Below are 19,988 nucleotides of genomic sequence, written 5' to 3' on the forward strand. Positions count from 1 at the left end.
GAGGTGATGTAGACAGCCCTCTGCACCTACACACATATTCACACTAACCTCCTATCTTGCATGTCCCTACGTGCACACAACTACATGCACGCACACACTCTGTACTAAAGCCACAACCCAAGTGCAAAGGGATACTGGGGACGGGACGCCTGGAGGCTTGGAGGTGTATGACACACTCGCACAACTAATTGCATGTTCTTTTAACACTTTTACTAGTTTTAGTCCTACTTATTTTAGGTTATTTTCACTCTCTTAATAGTTTTTATGTACCTCTACACTGTAGCGCCTTGAGATTTTGTTCCACAAATATAAAGCGCCCCTACAAATTGAATATATTATTATTAATATTATTATTAACTCTCTCTCACACGAGCACTTACCCACATACTAACTCCGTCTGACTCTCACAAACACACACACACACACACACACACACACACACCACACACACACACACACACACACACACACACACACACACACACACACACACACACACCTTCTTTTCTTCACACACCACATCCTGTACACCCGGGACCCAGCGCTAACCCCCCGCCGCCCCCCTCCCCAGTCTCAGGTGTCCATCAACGTGGAGGAGGGGGAGGAGCAGCAGCCGCCGCGTGACGCCTGGAGGGAGAAGGCGGCCCACCGGAACTCCACCACCAGCGACCAGTCGGAGCACCCGCTGCTCAGGAAGAAGAGCATGCAGTGGGCGCGGCGCCTGAGCCGGAGGAGCGCCAAGCCGCCCAGCCGCGCAGAGCGCATCTCCCAGCAGCGCCAGAACCTGTACAGACGAACAGAGAGGCAGGAGCTCTCTGAGCTCGTCAAGAACCGCATGAAGCACCTGGGCCTCCCCACCGTGGGATATGGTGAGTAGAGTAGATGGTCTGGCGAGGGAGAAGGGGAGGTGGTGTATTTGAGTAGGGAAGAGGGTATGTGGTGTATTTGAGTAGGGTAGCTGGTATATTTGAGTAGGGTAGCTGGTATATTTGAGTAGGGTAGCTGGTATATTTGAGTAGGGTAGCTGGTATATTTGAGTAGGGTAGCTGGTATATTTGAGTAGGGTATGTGGTAGGGGTGGGAATCGCCAGAGACCTCACGATACAATACTATCGCGATACTTGCGTCACGATACGATATTATCGCGATACTTAATATATCGCGATACGCTGAGTATTGCGTTTTTTTTACTTTTTATCAAATTTAATTTATTACCTTTTTTCAACTGCAAAGTAAAACTTTGTCAACATGTTTTATCTAATAAAATAAAGTTCAGTCTGTTCATCTCACTTCAATCATTTGTATTGCAGAACATGGTATTTTCTCAAGCAGACAGATGTAAACACTGTAATCTGTGTTGCATGTACCTGACAAACTGAACTGTTTGTATTACAGTCATATTCCAACTTAACTGAATGCACATGTGTGTGTGGACTACTGTACTATTACAGGTATTGAAATGAACAATGCAACTTCCTTCTAATTTTTTTATTTTTATTATATATTTTTTTATGAATACCGGTACTTAAATATCGATACTTGGCGTCCCTGTATCGATACAGTATCACCACGCAAAGTATCGCGATACTACTATGTATCCATTTTTTCCCCCGCCTCTGGTATGTGGTATATTTGAGTAGGGTAGGTGGTATATTTGAGTAGGGTATGTGGTATATTTGAGTAGGGTATGTGGTATATTTGAGTAGGGTAGCTGGTATATTTGAGTAGGGTATGTGGTATATTTGAGTAGGGTAGCTGGTATATTTGAGTAGAGTATGTGGTATATTTGAGTAGGGTATGTGGTATATTTGAGTAGGGTAGCTGGTATATTTGAGTAGGGTAAGGTGGTATATTTGAGTAGGGTAGCTGGTATATTTGAGTAGGATAGGTGGTATATTTGAGTAGGGTAAGGTGGTATATTTGAGTAGGGTAGGTGTTATATTTGAGTAGGGTAGGTGTTATACAGTATTTGAGTAGGGAGTAGGGTAGGTGTTATATTTGAGTAGGTTATGGTAGGTGGTGTATTGATCAGAAGTGAGATGTTCACCATTTAAAAAGGAAATGCAACACTTATAAACTGGCCTTATTATGGAATATAAGTAGACACGTATTTATCTTCAGAGTAGGGATGGAACCAATATGGTTTTTCTTAGGCTGATACCAATTGATAAAACATATACCTCAAAAGGCCCAAATCAACCGACATTGATTGTCTGGGTGATGTACTGTATCAGTGCATCTTTACTTCAGACCTTTGCTTAATGGTTAAATTTCTGAGGTTGCAATGATCTCTCTCTTAGATTTTTAATGACTAATCACATTAGATTCCCTCTCATTATATTGTGTTTCGGAATGAAACCCTTCGTTTTCTTTCCTTCTGTCTAAAAGGTATATAGAAATAACAAAATATATATATAATTCATTATTTGAATGCATGAATACAGTGTTCAGCCCTCAGAGACCCTCAGAGACCCGCGGTAGGTGTCTGTGAGCTCCACGTCTCAGAGGCTTGCATGCTCACTTTGTAAGTCTCTCATATGAAACTAGACGACCTGAGGTACCAACCACCTCATGCTAGTGTCCTAAATATTGCCCCACAGTTACATTGTGGTGATTTTGTCCCTTGACCCACAAAGGGGTTCCATGGGTTCCCATCAGTCTTCCCTCAGGCCCATGTTCTGCTAATCCCATGCAGGTGTTTGCATCCAGGTCAAATCTGTTATTTTTCGCCTATTCTAAAAATGGAGTATTTGACTATTGCTGCATACTGGGGTCTCTGTCTTGGAATGGCATGGATTGTATGGTAAAAGGCTGAGACTCTTGTGGATCCAGAGCCCAATAGTCTTCATGTGTGATGATGTTAGCCAACACCATAGTAGCCATTCCAATGTAGTGAGTTGTCTTTAACTTGACCTCACTGTATAGAATGACCTATTGTGACCTCTAGGATAATCACAGCCTCATGAAACTTTACAACGACAAGAACTGGCGACTAGAAAATAACTGGCAACTAGAAAATAACTGGCGACTAGAAAATAACTGGCGACTAGAGAAGCTTGACACAGCTCGTTCTCAGGTTGCAGATGATGTCACCACTTCTATGTGACATCTACTGTTCATCTGCCATCTCCCCTTAAAGATCCCCTGCCTCCCCCCCCAAAAAGACAAGAATGGGTCTCTGGTGGGTCTCTAAGGGTTAATAAGATTAATGTTGTATAATTACTTTATGTCTAATAGCGATCGATTGATAAATTGCATAACTGTAATTAGGTATCTTGCACCTGAAACAGTGAATGTTGTTATGATAATGCAATTCTACTTCCATGCATCCATCCATCGACCCATCCATCCATCCATCCATCCATCGACCCATCCATCCATCCAGCATTGCCTTCTTCGATCAAAGTGGTCAGAGGTCATAGAATCCTAACAGGTGGTTTTCCACACCGATCATGAACCCTATTCATAGTATTCCATTGCAGACACCTTGGTCTAATGGCAGGTGACTCATCAGATGTGACCAGTGATCTAATTGCAGGTGACATCATCAGATGTGACCAGTGATCTAATAGCAGGTGACATCATCAGATGTGACCAGGGGTCTGTGGCTCCATACCGTATGTCACCAGAATACTATGAATAAAGACCATAAAGGTATTTTTTTACCCATCAGTAATCCTCACTCCTATAACTAGCTCTAAAACCTCATCTCATACAGTAAATATACTAGCAAACGTTCACCGCACTCATCCCCAATGACGCCTCATCTCAGCACGACGGACCGCAGCAGCACATGGTGGACGTGCTCAACCCTCCCATGCATGCGGATGCAGAAGCACGCCAGCACCGTGCATCTCAGATGCATGTTATCTTCATTCCTTTTCTTTTCTCTCTTAGTTCCCTTTTCTCCCACTTCCCTTCACACTCTCACAAAAACCTCTTCCACATAATCTGGTTCCAGAATTATTCATTCATCATATTGACACGTGGCCATTTTGCTCTTATGTCACACTCAGGTTGGGGATTTATCATGTCCATCCTGTTCCAAATCCCAACCTGAGCGTGACGTAATCGAGCAAAATGGCCACCGTGTCAATACGGCCGTAAGCTAGGAGGCATCTGTGAGATGCCTTTCTGTAGACATTCCAGTGGAGCTGGAGCTATTTGAACCCTTTCACTACCACACAACAGAAGGTTACCCCTTTCACTACCACACTACAGACGGTTAACCCTTTCACTACCATACTACAGAAGGTTAACCCATTCACTACCACACTACAGAAGGTTAACTTTTCACTACCACACTACAGAAGATTAACCTTTCACTACCACACTACAGAAGGTTAACCTTTCACTACCACACTACAGAAGGTTAACCTTTCACTACCATACTACAGATGTTTAACCGTCTGTAGTCTGGTAGTGAAAGGTTAACCTTCTGTAGTGTGGTAGAAAGGGTTGATGTCATTGAAGAGTCTGTGAGAACACTTTCTTTCTTCCATCGCTGCATGCTATGCTGGCATCTTCTCTCACCTTTGATCTTCTTTTGAAAACTGCAATTGCATTTTGCCGCTTGCCTGATCATCTCCTTTCTTTTCTTCCCTCCTTTTTTCTCTCTTTCTCTCCGTCTGCTCTGTCTTCCTCCTTTTGCCGTGTAGAGGACGTTTCTAATCTCACTGCGAGCGATGTCATGAATCGGGTAAATCTAGGATATTTGCAAGGTAATTGGTGCGCTATACGCTATAAAGTACAACACATCACCGGTCACCAGTGTCTGTTGGAGAAAAGACAAGTCTTTTTCACTGTCATCCCTGGTAGCATTTTGTGCTAACGTTTAGCCTCAACGCATTTGTGGTGACGGTTTGTTTTTGATACACAGTCCAGCGGCATCTGTGTTCGGAGAGTCACGTGTGAACGGCTGGTTAATTGAAATACAGTAGTTTTCTTGGTCACTACCATCACAGTGGTCACCAAAGAAATTATGGTACTTTAACATCAGTGAAACAAAGCGGGGCTCGCAACTCACTTTTGATGCACCAAGGTGTTTTAATTGTGACAAATAATAGCAGCAGATACAACGTTTCGACCCTTCTGGTCTTTTTCAAGTATGAACACAACACAAAATTACATCTTTTTTATACAGGAAATGAAATGAATAGATTAGCTATCAGCCCCACCTGGTGATGGTACCAAGACTTGCATGATTTTCTTTTACATATTTTGTGTTGTGTTCATACTTGAAAAAGACCAGAAGGGGGGGGCTGGGTGGCTCAGCGGACATTGCACTCGTCACCAACGCAAGAGACACCGGGTTCGACTCCGGCTGTCGGCGTTGCCTCCGGCTTGGGCCGGCCGTCATACTAACTCAATTGGCAGAGTCAGCGGGTGGGAAGTCGATGGGTGGTAATCTGGACGTTGTGGACAGCGACTCCTACAGGTCGGTTGGGGACGCCTGCACAGCAGAGACAGGAAATGGCGGGGGTAGTGTGAGCCTCCCACACGTTACTCCTCGCCAAATGAGAGTCCGCGCTGGCAGGTGAAAAGATGTGACAGGCTGCCTCCACATGTATCGGAGGGGACATGTGATGCAAGGCTTCTATCCTCCCTACAACCGACCAGTGGGGGGCATATGCGAGCAACGTTCAAGACAGGGGAGGGGAGAATTGGCACGGCTAAACTGGGATGGGAGGAAAATAGAAAAAAAGAGGAGAAAAAGTGGAGAAAAAAAAAATACCAGATCGGTCGAAACGTTGTATCTGCTGCTATTATTTGTCACAATCAAAACACCTTGGAGCATCAAAAGTGAGTTGCGAGCTCCGCTTTGTTTCAAGTACTACTGTTTTTACAGTTTGGCTCAGCACCAAGGAACGGAGGATGTGACTTTAACATCAGTACCATGGATTAAAATGGATTATACCATGGTATTATTTAAAGGGAAAACTACGCTCAATTTATGAATTCATACATATACATATTATTCCTTTGGTCTAAGATAGTCCAAAGATATTAGTGGAAACAAACAACTCTCTCCCTAATCCAACATCTACGGCGCTAAAACTGAAACTTGTGATGTGGGCGACAGTGGCTTGTGAGGTAGAGCATTCGTCTGGCAATCTGCACGTTCCCGGGTTCGTTTCCTGCTCCTCCCGGGCAGCGTGTTCGTGTTGAGCAAGACACGTAACCCCTAATTGCGCCCAATGAGCAGGTCGGCACCTTGCATGGTTGCCTCCGCCGTCGGTGTGTGAGTGAATGTGTGAGTGAATGGGTGAAAATGTGAGGAACAAATTGTAAAGCACTTTGGATAAAAGCTGTTATATAAATGCAGCCATTTACCATTTGTGATGTCATCAGGTGTAGAGTTAGAGTCTGGAGCTTCTCCGTTGACAATGACCTGGGAAGGATGTTTAGGTGACACAGAGCACCCAGGGGAAGGATATTTAGGTGATACTGAGAGAGCACCCAGGGGAAGGATGTTTAGGTGACACACTAAGAGCACCGAGGGGAAGGATGTTTAGGTGACACTGAGAGCACCCAGGGGAAGGATGTTTAGGTGACACACTAAGAGCACCCAGGGGAAGGATGTTTAGGTGACACAGAGAGAGTACCCAGGGGAAGGATGTTTAGGTGACACACTAAGAGCACCCAGGGGAAGGATGTTTAGGTGACACAGAGAGAGCACCCAGGGGAAGGATGTTTAGGTGACACAGAGAGAGTACCCAGGGGAAGGATGTTTAGGTGACACACTAAGAGCACCCAGGGGAAGGATATTTAGGTGACACAGAGAGAGTACCCAGGGGAAGGATGTTTAGGTGACACAGAGAGAGCACCCAGGGGAAGGATGTTTAGGTGACACACTAAGAGCACCCAGGGGAAGGATGTTTAGGTGACACACTAAGAGCACCCAGGGGAAGGATGTTTAGGTGACACAGAGAGCACCCAGGGGAAGGATGTTTAGGTGACACAGAGAGCACCCAGGGGAAGGATGTTTAGGTGACACACTAAGAGCACCCAGGGGAAGGATGTTTAGGTGACACAGAGAGCACCCAGGGGAAGGATGTTTAGGTGACACACTAAGAGCACCCAGGGGAAGGATGTTTAGGTCACACACTAAGAGCACCCAGGGGAAGGATGTTTAGGTGACACTGAGAGCACCCAGGGGAAGGATGTTTAGGTGACACTGAGAGAGCACCCAGGGGAGGGATGTTTAGGTGACACAGAGAGAGCACCCAGGGGAAGGATGTTTAGGTGACACTGAGAGAGCACCCAGGGGAAGGATGTTTAGGTGACACAGAGAGAGCACCCAGGGGAGGGATGTTTAGGTGACACAGAGAGAGCACCCAGGGGAAGGATGTTTAGGTGACACTGAGAGAGCACCCAGGGGAAGGATGTTTAGGTGACACACTAAGAGCACCCAGGGGAAGGATGTTTAGGTGACACACTGAGAGCACACAGGGGAAGGATGTTTAGGTGACACTGAGCACCCAGGGAAAGGTTCAGGATATAGCTAGTTTTGGTCTAAAAACTCATACAAACACTCTGGGGCGACAGTGGCTCATGAGGTAGAGCAGTCGCCTGGCAATCCGGAGGTACCCGGTTCTATTCCTGCTCCTCCCGGGCAGCGTGTCCTTGAACAAGACACCCCTAATTGCTCCCGATGAGCAGGTTGGCACCTTGCATGGTTGCCTCCGCCGTCGGTGTGTGAATGTGTGAGTGAATGGGTAAAATGTGAGTAACAAATTGTAAAGCGCTTTGGATAAAAGCTGTTATATAAAAAAGCAGCCATTTACCATTTATCCCTGCATCGTCTATGGAGCAGCTCTAGACTTCAGACCTGTTGACGTCACAAGTTTGAGTCTTACTTTTCTGATTTCTGGCTTTATGAGAGAGTAGCTCATGTTCACAAATATTGATTGAACTTTCCTGGGCCATGACAATAACATACAGGTGTTGGAATTCTTAATCTGGATGTTCCCTTTAAGTACCATGCTGATCCACACACCTGTTGCTATGGCTGTACTAGTGTCAATTATCTATACAATTTCCTATACCATGGTAAAACTGAAAATACCATCCGGAACCATTATGCTACCATGCTACTCTTATTATGAGGGCGTACCATGATACTCTTATTATGAGGGCATACCATGATACTCTTATGAGGACGTACCATGATACTCTTATGAGGACGTACCATGATACTCTTATTATGAGGATGTACCATGATACTCTTATGAGGGCGTACCATGATACTCTTATGAGGACGTACCATGATACTCTTATGAGGACGTACCATGATACTCTTATTATGAGGGCATACCATGATACTCTTATGAGGACGTACCATGATACTCTTATGAGGACGTACCATGATACTCTTATTATGAGGATGTACCATGATACTCTTATGAGGGCGTACCATGATACTCTTATGAGGACGTACCATGATACTCTTATTATGAGGATGTACCATGATACTCTTATGAGGACGTACCATGATACTCTTATGAGGACGTACCATGATACTCTTATTATGAGGATGTACCATGCTACTCTTATGAGGGCGTACCATGATACTCTTATTATGAGGATGTACCATGATACTCTTATGAGGGCGTACCATGATACTCTTATGAGGACGTACCATGATACTCTTATTATGAGGGCGTACCATGATACTCTTATGAGGGCGTACCATGATACTCTTATGAGGACGTACCATGATACTCTTATGAGGGCGTACCATGATACTCTTATGAGGGCGTACCATGATACTCTTATGAGGACGTACCATGATACTCTTATTATGAGGGCGTACCATGATACTCTTATTATGAGGGCGTACCATGATACTCTTATTATGAGGGCGTACCATGATACTCTTATTATGAGGGCGTACCATGATACTCTTATTATGAGGGCGTACCATGATACTCTTATGAGGGCGTACCATGATACTCTTATGAGGACGTACCATGATACTCTTATTATGAGGGCGTACCATGATACTCTTATTATGAGGACGTACCATGATACTCTTATTATGAGGGCGTACCATGATACTCTTATTATGAGGACGTACCATGATACTCTTATTATGAGGGCGTACCATGATACTCTTATTATGAGGGCGTACCATGATACTCTTATTATGAGGACGTACCATGATACTCTTATTATGAGGGCGTACCATGATACTCTTATTATGAGGGCGTACCATGATACTCTTATTATGAGGGCGTACCATGATACTCTTATGAGGGTGTACCATGATACTCTTATTATGAGGGCGTACCATGATACTCTTATGAGGGTGTACCATGATACTCTTATTATGAGGACGTACCATGATACTCTTATGAGGGCGTACCATGATACTCTTATTATGAGGGCGTACCATGATACTCTTATTATGAGGGCATACCATGATACTCTTATTATGAGGGCGTACCATGATACTCTTATGAGGGCGTACCATGATACTCTTATTATGAGGGCGTACCATGATACTCTTATTATGAGGGCGTACCATGATACTCTTATTATGAGGGCGTACCATGATACTCTTATGAGGGCGTACCATGATACTCTTATGAGGTAGTACCATGATACTCTTATTATGAGGTAGTACCATGATACTCTTATTATGAGGACGTACCATGATACTCTTATGAGGGCGTACCATGATACTCTTATTATGAGGGCGTACCATGATACTCTTATTATGAGGGCGTACCATGATACTCTTATGAGGGCGTACCATGATACTCTTATTATGAGGGCGTACCATGATACTCTTATGAGGGTGTACCATGATACTCTTATTATGAGGGCGTACCATGATACTCTTATGAGGGTGTACCATGATACTCTTATTATGAGGACGTACCATGATACTCTTATGAGGGCGTACCATGATACTCTTATGAGGGCGTACCATGATACTCTTATTATGAGGGCCTACCATGATACTCTTATTATGAGGGCATACCATGATACTCTTATTATGAGGGCGTACCATGATACTCTTATTATGAGGACGTACCATGATACTCTTATTATGAGGGCGTACCATGATACTCTTATGAGGGCGTACCATGATACTCTTATTATGAGGGCGTACCATGATACTCTTATTATGAGGGCGTACCAGGATACTCTTATTATGAGGGCGTACCATGATACTCTTATGAGGGCGTACCATGATACTCTTATGAGGACGTACCATGATACTCTTATTATGAGGACGTACCATGATACTCTTATGAGGGCGTACCATGATACTCTTATTATGAGGGCGTACCATGATACTCTTATGAGGGCGTACCATGATACTCTTATGAGGGCGTACCATGATACTCTTATTATGAGGGCGTACCATGATACTCTTATGAGGGCGTACCATGATACTCTTATGAGGGCGTACCATGATACTCTTATTATGAGGACGTACCTTGATACTCTTATTATGAGGGCGTACCATGATACTCTTATTATGAGGACGTACCATGATACTCTTATTATGAGGGCGTACCATGATACTCTTATTATGAGGGCGTACCATGATACTCTTATTATGAGGGCGTACCATGATACTCTTATTATGAGGACGCGTACCATGATACTCTTATTATGAGGGCGTACCATGATACTCTTATTATGAGGGCGTACCATGATACTCTTATTATGAGGGCGTACCATGATACTCTTATGAGGGCATACCATGATACTCTTATTATGAGGACGTACCATGATACTCTTATGAGGGCGTACCATGATACTCTTATTATGAGGACGTACCATGATACTCTTATGAGGGCGTACCATGATACTCTTATGAGGGCGTACCATGATACTCTTATTATGAGGATGTACCATGATACTCTTATGAGGGCGTACCATGATACTCTTATGAGGACGTACCATGATACTCTTATTATGAGGGCGTACCATGATACTCTTATGAGGGCGTACCATGATACTCTTATGAGGACGTACCATGATACTCTTATGAGGGCGTACCATGATACTCTTATGAGGGCGTACCATGATACTCTTATGAGGACGTACCATGATACTCTTATTATGAGGGCGTACCATGATACTCTTATTATGAGGGCGTACCATGATACTCTTATTATGAGGGCGTACCATGATACTCTTATTATGAGGGCGTACCATGATACTCTTATTATGAGGGCGTACCATGATACTCTTATGAGGGCGTACCATGATACTCTTATGAGGACGTACCATGATACTCTTATTATGAGGGCGTACCATGATACTCTTATTATGAGGACGTACCATGATACTCTTATTATGAGGGCGTACCATGATACTCTTATTATGAGGACGTACCATGATACTCTTATTATGAGGGCGTACCATGATACTCTTATTATGAGGGCGTACCATGATACTCTTATTATGAGGACGTACCATGATACTCTTATTATGAGGGCGTACCATGATACTCTTATTATGAGGGCGTACCATGATACTCTTATTATGAGGGCGTACCATGATACTCTTATGAGGGTGTACCATGATACTCTTATTATGAGGGCGTACCATGATACTCTTATGAGGGTGTACCATGATACTCTTATTATGAGGACGTACCATGATACTCTTATGAGGGCGTACCATGATACTCTTATTATGAGGGCGTACCATGATACTCTTATTATGAGGGCATACCATGATACTCTTATTATGAGGGCGTACCATGATACTCTTATGAGGGCGTACCATGATACTCTTATTATGAGGGCGTACCATGATACTCTTATTATGAGGGCGTACCATGATACTCTTATTATGAGGGCGTACCATGATACTCTTATGAGGGCGTACCATGATACTCTTATGAGGTAGTACCATGATACTCTTATTATGAGGTAGTACCATGATACTCTTATTATGAGGACGTACCATGATACTCTTATGAGGGCGTACCATGATACTCTTATTATGAGGGCGTACCATGATACTCTTATTATGAGGGCGTACCATGATACTCTTATGAGGGCGTACCATGATACTCTTATTATGAGGGCGTACCATGATACTCTTATGAGGGTGTACCATGATACTCTTATTATGAGGATGTACCATGATACTCTTATGAGGGCGTACCATGATACTCTTATGAGGACGTACCATGATACTCTTATTATGAGGGCGTACCATGATACTCTTATGAGGGCGTACCATGATACTCTTATGAGGACGTACCATGATACTCTTATGAGGGCGTACCATGATACTCTTATGAGGGCGTACCATGATACTCTTATGAGGACGTACCATGATACTCTTATTATGAGGGCGTACCATGATACTCTTATTATGAGGGCGTACCATGATACTCTTATTATGAGGGCGTACCATGATACTCTTATTATGAGGGCGTACCATGATACTCTTATTATGAGGGCGTACCATGATACTCTTATGAGGGCGTACCATGATACTCTTATGAGGACGTACCATGATACTCTTATTATGAGGGCGTACCATGATACTCTTATTATGAGGACGTACCATGATACTCTTATTATGAGGGCGTACCATGATACTCTTATTATGAGGACGTACCATGATACTCTTATTATGAGGGCGTACCATGATACTCTTATTATGAGGGCGTACCATGATACTCTTATTATGAGGACGTACCATGATACTCTTATTATGAGGGCGTACCATGATACTCTTATTATGAGGGCGTACCATGATACTCTTATTATGAGGGCGTACCATGATACTCTTATGAGGGTGTACCATGATACTCTTATTATGAGGGCGTACCATGATACTCTTATGAGGGTGTACCATGATACTCTTATTATGAGGACGTACCATGATACTCTTATGAGGGCGTACCATGATACTCTTATTATGAGGGCGTACCATGATACTCTTATTATGAGGGCATACCATGATACTCTTATTATGAGGGCGTACCATGATACTCTTATGAGGGCGTACCATGATACTCTTATTATGAGGGCGTACCATGATACTCTTATTATGAGGGCGTACCATGATACTCTTATTATGAGGGCGTACCATGATACTCTTATGAGGGCGTACCATGATACTCTTATGAGGTAGTACCATGATACTCTTATTATGAGGTAGTACCATGATACTCTTATTATGAGGACGTACCATGATACTCTTATGAGGGCGTACCATGATACTCTTATTATGAGGGCGTACCATGATACTCTTATTATGAGGGCGTACCATGATACTCTTATGAGGGCGTACCATGATACTCTTATTATGAGGGCGTACCATGATACTCTTATGAGGGTGTACCATGATACTCTTATTATGAGGGCGTACCATGATACTCTTATGAGGGTGTACCATGATACTCTTATTATGAGGACGTACCATGATACTCTTATGAGGGCGTACCATGATACTCTTATGAGGGCGTACCATGATACTCTTATTATGAGGGCCTACCATGATACTCTTATTATGAGGGCATACCATGATACTCTTATTATGAGGGCGTACCATGATACTCTTATTATGAGGACGTACCATGATACTCTTATTATGAGGGCGTACCATGATACTCTTATGAGGGCGTACCATGATACTCTTATTATGAGGGCGTACCATGATACTCTTATTATGAGGGCGTACCAGGATACTCTTATTATGAGGGCGTACCATGATACTCTTATGAGGGCGTACCATGATACTCTTATGAGGACGTACCATGATACTCTTATTATGAGGACGTACCATGATACTCTTATGAGGGCGTACCATGATACTCTTATTATGAGGGCGTACCATGATACTCTTATGAGGGCGTACCATGATACTCTTATGAGGGCGTACCATGATACTCTTATTATGAGGGCGTACCATGATACTCTTATGAGGGCGTACCATGATACTCTTATGAGGGCGTACCATGATACTCTTATTATGAGGACGTACCTTGATACTCTTATTATGAGGGCGTACCATGATACTCTTATTATGAGGACGTACCATGATACTCTTATTATGAGGGCGTACCATGATACTCTTATTATGAGGGCGTACCATGATACTCTTATTATGAGGGCGTACCATGATACTCTTATTATGAGGACGCGTACCATGATACTCTTATTATGAGGGCGTACCATGATACTCTTATTATGAGGGCGTACCATGATACTCTTATTATGAGGCCGTACCATGATACTCTTATGAGGGCATACCATGATACTCTTATTATGAGGACGTACCATGATACTCTTATGAGGGCGTACCATGATACTCTTATTATGAGGACGTACCATGATACTCTTATGAGGGCGTACCATGATACTCTTATGAGGGCGTACCATGATACTCTTATTATGAGGGCGTACCATGATACTCTTATTATGAGGGCGTACCATGATACTCTTATTATGAGGGCGTACCATGATACTCTTATTATGAGGACGTACCATGATACTCTTATTATGAGGGCGTACCATGATACTCTTATGAGGGCGTACCATGATACTCTTATTATGAGGGCGTACCATGATACTCTTATGAGGGTGTACCATGATACTCTTATTATGAGGACGTACCATGATACTCTTATGAGGGCGTACCATGATACTCTTATGAGGGCGTACCATGATACTCTTATTATGAGGGCCTACCATGATACTCTTATTATGAGGGCGTACCATGATACTCTTATGAGGGCGTACCATGATACTCTTATTATGAGGCCGTACCATGATACTCTTATGAGGGCGTACCATGATACTCTTATTATAAGGGCGTACCATGATACTCTTATGAGGGCGTACCATGATACTCTTATGAGGGCGTACCATGATACTCTTATTATGAGGGCGTACCATGATACTCTTATGAGGGCGTACCATGATACTCTTATGAGGGCGTACCATGATACTCTTATTATGAGGACGTACCTTGATACTCTTATTATGAGGGCGTACCATGATACTCTTATTATGAGGGCGTACCATGATACTCTTATTATGAGGGCGTACCATGATACTCTTATTATGAGGACGCGTACCATGATACTCTTATTATGAGGGCGTACCATGATACTCTTATTATGAGGGCGTACCATGATACTCTTATTATGAGGGCGTACCATGATACTCTTATGAGGGCATACCATGATACTCTTATTATGAGGACGTACCATGATACTCTTATGAGGGCGTACCATGATACTCTTATTATGAGGACGTACCATGATACTCTTATGAGGGCGTACCATGATACTCTTATGAGGGCGTACCATGATACTCTTATTATGAGGGCGTACCATGATACTCTTATTATGAGGGCGTACCATGATACTCTTATTATGAGGGCGTACCATGATACTCTTATTATGAGGACGTACCATGATACTCTTATTATGAGGGCGTACCATGATACTCTTATGAGGGCGTACCATGATACTCTTATTATGAGGGCGTACCATGATACTCTTATTATGAGGGCGTACCATGATACTCTTATTATGAGGACGTACCATGATACTCTTATTATGAGGGCGTACCATGATACTCTTATTATGAGGACGTACCATGATACTCTTATTATGAGGGCGTACCATGATACTCTTATTATGAGGGCGTACCATGATACTCTCATGAGGACGTACCATGATACTCTTATTATGAGGGCGTACCATGATACTCTTATTATGAGGGCGTACCAGGCGTACCATGATACTCTCATGAGGACGTACCATGATACTCTTATTATGAGGGCGTACCATGATACTCTTATTATGAGGGCGTACCATGATACTCTTATGAGGGCGTACCATGATACTCTTATTATGAGGACGTACCATGATACTCTTATTATGAGGGCGTACCATGATACTCTTATTATGAGGACGTACCATGATACTCTTATTATGAGGGCGTACCATGATACTCTTATTATGAGGACGTACCATGATACTCTTATTATGAGGGCGTACCATGATACTCTTATGAGGGCGTACCATGATACTCTTATTATGAGGGCGTACCATGATACTCTTATTATGAGGGCGTACCATGATACTCTTATTATGAGGACGCGTACCATGATACTCTTATTATGAGGGCGTACCATGATACTCTTATGAGGACGTACCATGATACTCTTATTATGAGGGCGTACCGTACCATGATACTCTTATTATGAGGGCGTACCATGATACTCTTATGAGGGCGTACCATGATACTCTTATTATGAGGACGTACCATGATACTCTTATGAGGGCGTACCATGATACTCTTATGAGGGCGTACCATGATACTCTTATTATGAGGGCGTACCATGATACTCTTATGAGGGCGTACCATGATACTCTTATTATGAGGACGTACCATGATACTCTTATGAGGGCGTACCATGATACTCTTATGAGGGCGTACCATGATACTCTTATTATGAGGGCGTACCATGATACTCTCATGAGGACGTACCATGATACTCTTATTATGAGGGCGTACCATGATACTCTTATTATGAGGGCGTACCAGGCGTACCATGATACTCTCATGAGGACGTACCATGATACTCTTATTATGAGGGCGTACCATGATACTCTTATTATGAGGGCGTACCATGATACTCTTATGAGGGCGTACCATGATACTCTTATTATGAGGACGTACCATGATACTCTTATTATGAGGGCGTACCATGATACTCTTATTATGAGGACGTACCATGATACTCTTATTATGAGGGCGTACCATGATACTCTTATTATGAGGGCGTACCATGATACTCTTATTATGAGGGCGTACCATGATACTCTTATTATGAGGACGCGTACCATGATACTCTTATTATGAGGGCGTACCATGATACTCTTATTATGAGGGCGTACCATGATACTCTTATTATGAGGGCGTACCATGATACTCTTATTATGAGGACGCGTACCATGATACTCTTATTATGAGGGCGTACCATGATACTCTTATGAGGACGTACCATGATACTCTTATGAGGGCGTACCATGATACTCTTATTATGAGGACGTACCATGATACTCTTATGAGGACGTACCATGATACTCTTATGAGGGCGTACCATGATACTCTTATTATGAGGGCGTACCATGATACTCTTATGAGGACGTACCATGATACTCTTATGAGGACGTACCATGATACTCTTATGAGGGCGTACCATGATACTCTTATTATGAGGACGTACCATGATACTCTTATGAGGGCGTACCATGATACTCTTATGAGGGCGTACCATGATACTCTTATTATGAGGGCGTACCATGATACTCTTATGAGGGCGTACCATGATACTCTTATTATGAGGACGTACCATGATACTCTTATGAGGGCGTACCATGATACTCTTATGAGGGCGTACCATGATACTCTTATTATGAGGGCGTACCATGATACTCTTATTATGAGGGCGTACCATGATACTCTTATTATGAGGGCGTACCATGATACTCTTATGATGAGGGCGTACCATGATACTCTTATTATGAGGACGTACCATGATACTCTTATTATGAGGGCGTACCATGATACTCTTATTATGAGGGCGTACCATGATACTCTTATTATGAGGACGTACCATGATACTCTTATTATGAGGGTGTACCATGATACTCTTATGAGGGCGTACCATGATACTCTTATTATGAGGGCGTACCATGATACTCTTATTATGAGGGCGTACCATGATACTCTTATTATGAGGGCGTACCATGATACTCTTATTATGAGGGCGTACCATGATACTCTTATTATGAGGGCGTACCATGATACTCTTATTATGAGGATGTACCATGATACTCTTATTATGAGGGCGTACCATGATACTCTTATTATGAGGGCGTACCATGATACTCTCATGAGGACGTACCATGATACTCTTATTATGAGGGCGTACCATGATACTCTTATTATGAGGGCGTACCAGGCGTACCATGATACTCTCATGAGGACGTACCATGATACTCTTATTATGAGGGCGTACCATGATACTCTTATTATGAGGGCGTACCATGATACTCTTATGAGGACGTACCATGATACTCTCATGAGGACGTACCATGATACTCTTATTATGAGGGCGTACCATGATACTCTTATTATGAGGGCGTACCATGATACTCTTATTATGAGGGCGTACCATGATACTCTTATTATGAGGGCGTACCATGATACTCTTATTATGAGGGCGTACCATGATACTCTTATTATGAGGGCGTACCATGATACTCTTATTATGAGGATGTACCATGATACTCTTATTATGAGGGCGTACCATGATACTCTTATTATGAGGGCGTACCATGATACTCTCATGAGGACGTACCATGATACTCTTATTATGAGGGCGTACCATGATACTCTTATTATGAGGGCGTACCATGATACTCTCATGAGGACGTACCATGATACTCTTATTATGAGGGCGTACCATGATACTCTTATTATGAGGGCGTACCATGATACTCTTATGAGGACGTACCATGATACTCTTATTTTGAGGGCATACCATGATACTCTTATGAGGACGTACCATGATACTCTTATTATGAGGACGTACCATGATACTCTTATGAGGACGTACCATGATACTCTTATGAGGACGTACCATGATACTCTTATGAGGACGTACCATGATACTCTTATGAGGACGCGTACCATGATACTCTTATTATGAGGGCGTACCAGGTGTACCATGATACTCTCATGAGGACGTACCATGATACTCTTATTATGAGGGCGTACCATGATACTCTTATTATGAGGGCGTACCATGATACTCTTATTATGAGCGCGTACCATGATACTCTTATGAGGACGTACCATGATACTCTTATTATGAGGACGTACCATGATACTCTTATTATGAGGACGTACCATGATACTCTTATGAGGACGCGTACCATGATACTCTTATTATGAGGGCGGGCCGTTGAAGTTAACAGTGCTCAGAGTTGCAGGACATTTCAGAGCGCCCAAATACAGAGGGGACCAGGCCGTCAGGTCAGCTGGGTTACCATAGCAATGCTACTATTACTGCACGTGTGTGTGTGTGTGTGTGCGTGCGTGCGTGTCTATCTCTCTCACTCTCTCTTTCTCTCTCTCTCTCTCTCTGTCTCTTGCATTGTGTTGACTTGAGGTGCCTTCCCAGACGGCTAGAGAGCTGTTCTTACTGCAGGGCTGTAGACTGTGGGCTTCAGAGTGGAGCAGAAAGCATTATGCCGGTGTATGGAAGATCCATTTACAGAAGAACACAGCCCATAATAACTACACTGGGAATAAGAACACAGGACAGTATGATGATTAAGCTGGGTGGTCATTCACTACGTACACGCCTACCAGTAAAACAGAAAACCTCCCCACAGACAGACACGACTAGATGATCCCAGATCCACCCCTTCCAGTCCCACACTCCCAATGTCTTTTGCTTCACTCGTTTTTGGTTTGAGTCGCATTGCGTTTGGTCCAGTCTGCCAGAAGCCAGAAGCATGTCCTCTCCTCTCTGTGTGTGCGTCTGTCCAAATGTCCCCGGGGTCGAGGTGGGTTGGGGTGGGGGGAGGGTGTTCGTTGGCATGGCAACCTGGCATCGTGACGCGGCCCCTCACCCGGCCGTCAGAGCGGTCAGCGTGTGGAATGCGGAGGGAAAACAGGAGCGGTCGGCGTGTGGAATGCGGAGGGAGAACAGGAATGGGATGGAGAAGGACACAGGGTCGCGGACGCTGTCTGCATGTTGGTTCTCTCTGCGCGCATGGCAGCATGCGCCTCCTCACTGTACCAGACGTGCCAGTAACGGTTAGCCCTTCTCTCTCCTCCACCCCGCCTGGCTTTGTAAAGGGCAACAATCAGGTGGGTTGTCATGGAGAAGCAGTGGCCCCCCTTTTCCTCCCTCTCCTCACCCTATCTATCCATCTACGTATCTATCTATTTATCTATCCAACCAAGCTT

The 19,988-nt window shown here is 43.5% G+C and overlaps 1 protein-coding gene across 1 annotated transcript in view; it reads left to right on the forward strand.

Moving 5' to 3' along the window:
• The window catches only part of kcnt1b (potassium sodium-activated channel subfamily T member 1b), a gene marked incomplete at its 5' end in the record, with an annotated part of 317,351 nt that overhangs the window by 292,158 nt on the left and 5,205 nt on the right, over positions 1 to 19,988 (forward strand). The window contains 3 exons of the mRNA XM_084308105.1: positions 572 to 869; positions 4,659 to 4,721; positions 18,996 to 19,046. Of these exons, the coding sequence (XP_084164231.1) occupies positions 572 to 869; positions 4,659 to 4,721; positions 18,996 to 19,046 (412 nt within the window). The remainder of the gene's footprint in view (positions 1 to 571; positions 870 to 4,658; positions 4,722 to 18,995; positions 19,047 to 19,988) is intronic.

Source organism: Notolepis coatsorum (assembly GCF_963971535.1).
Source record: "Notolepis coatsorum genome assembly, chromosome: 2".
Classification (NCBI taxonomy): domain Eukaryota; kingdom Metazoa; phylum Chordata; class Actinopteri; order Aulopiformes; family Paralepididae; genus Notolepis; species Notolepis coatsorum.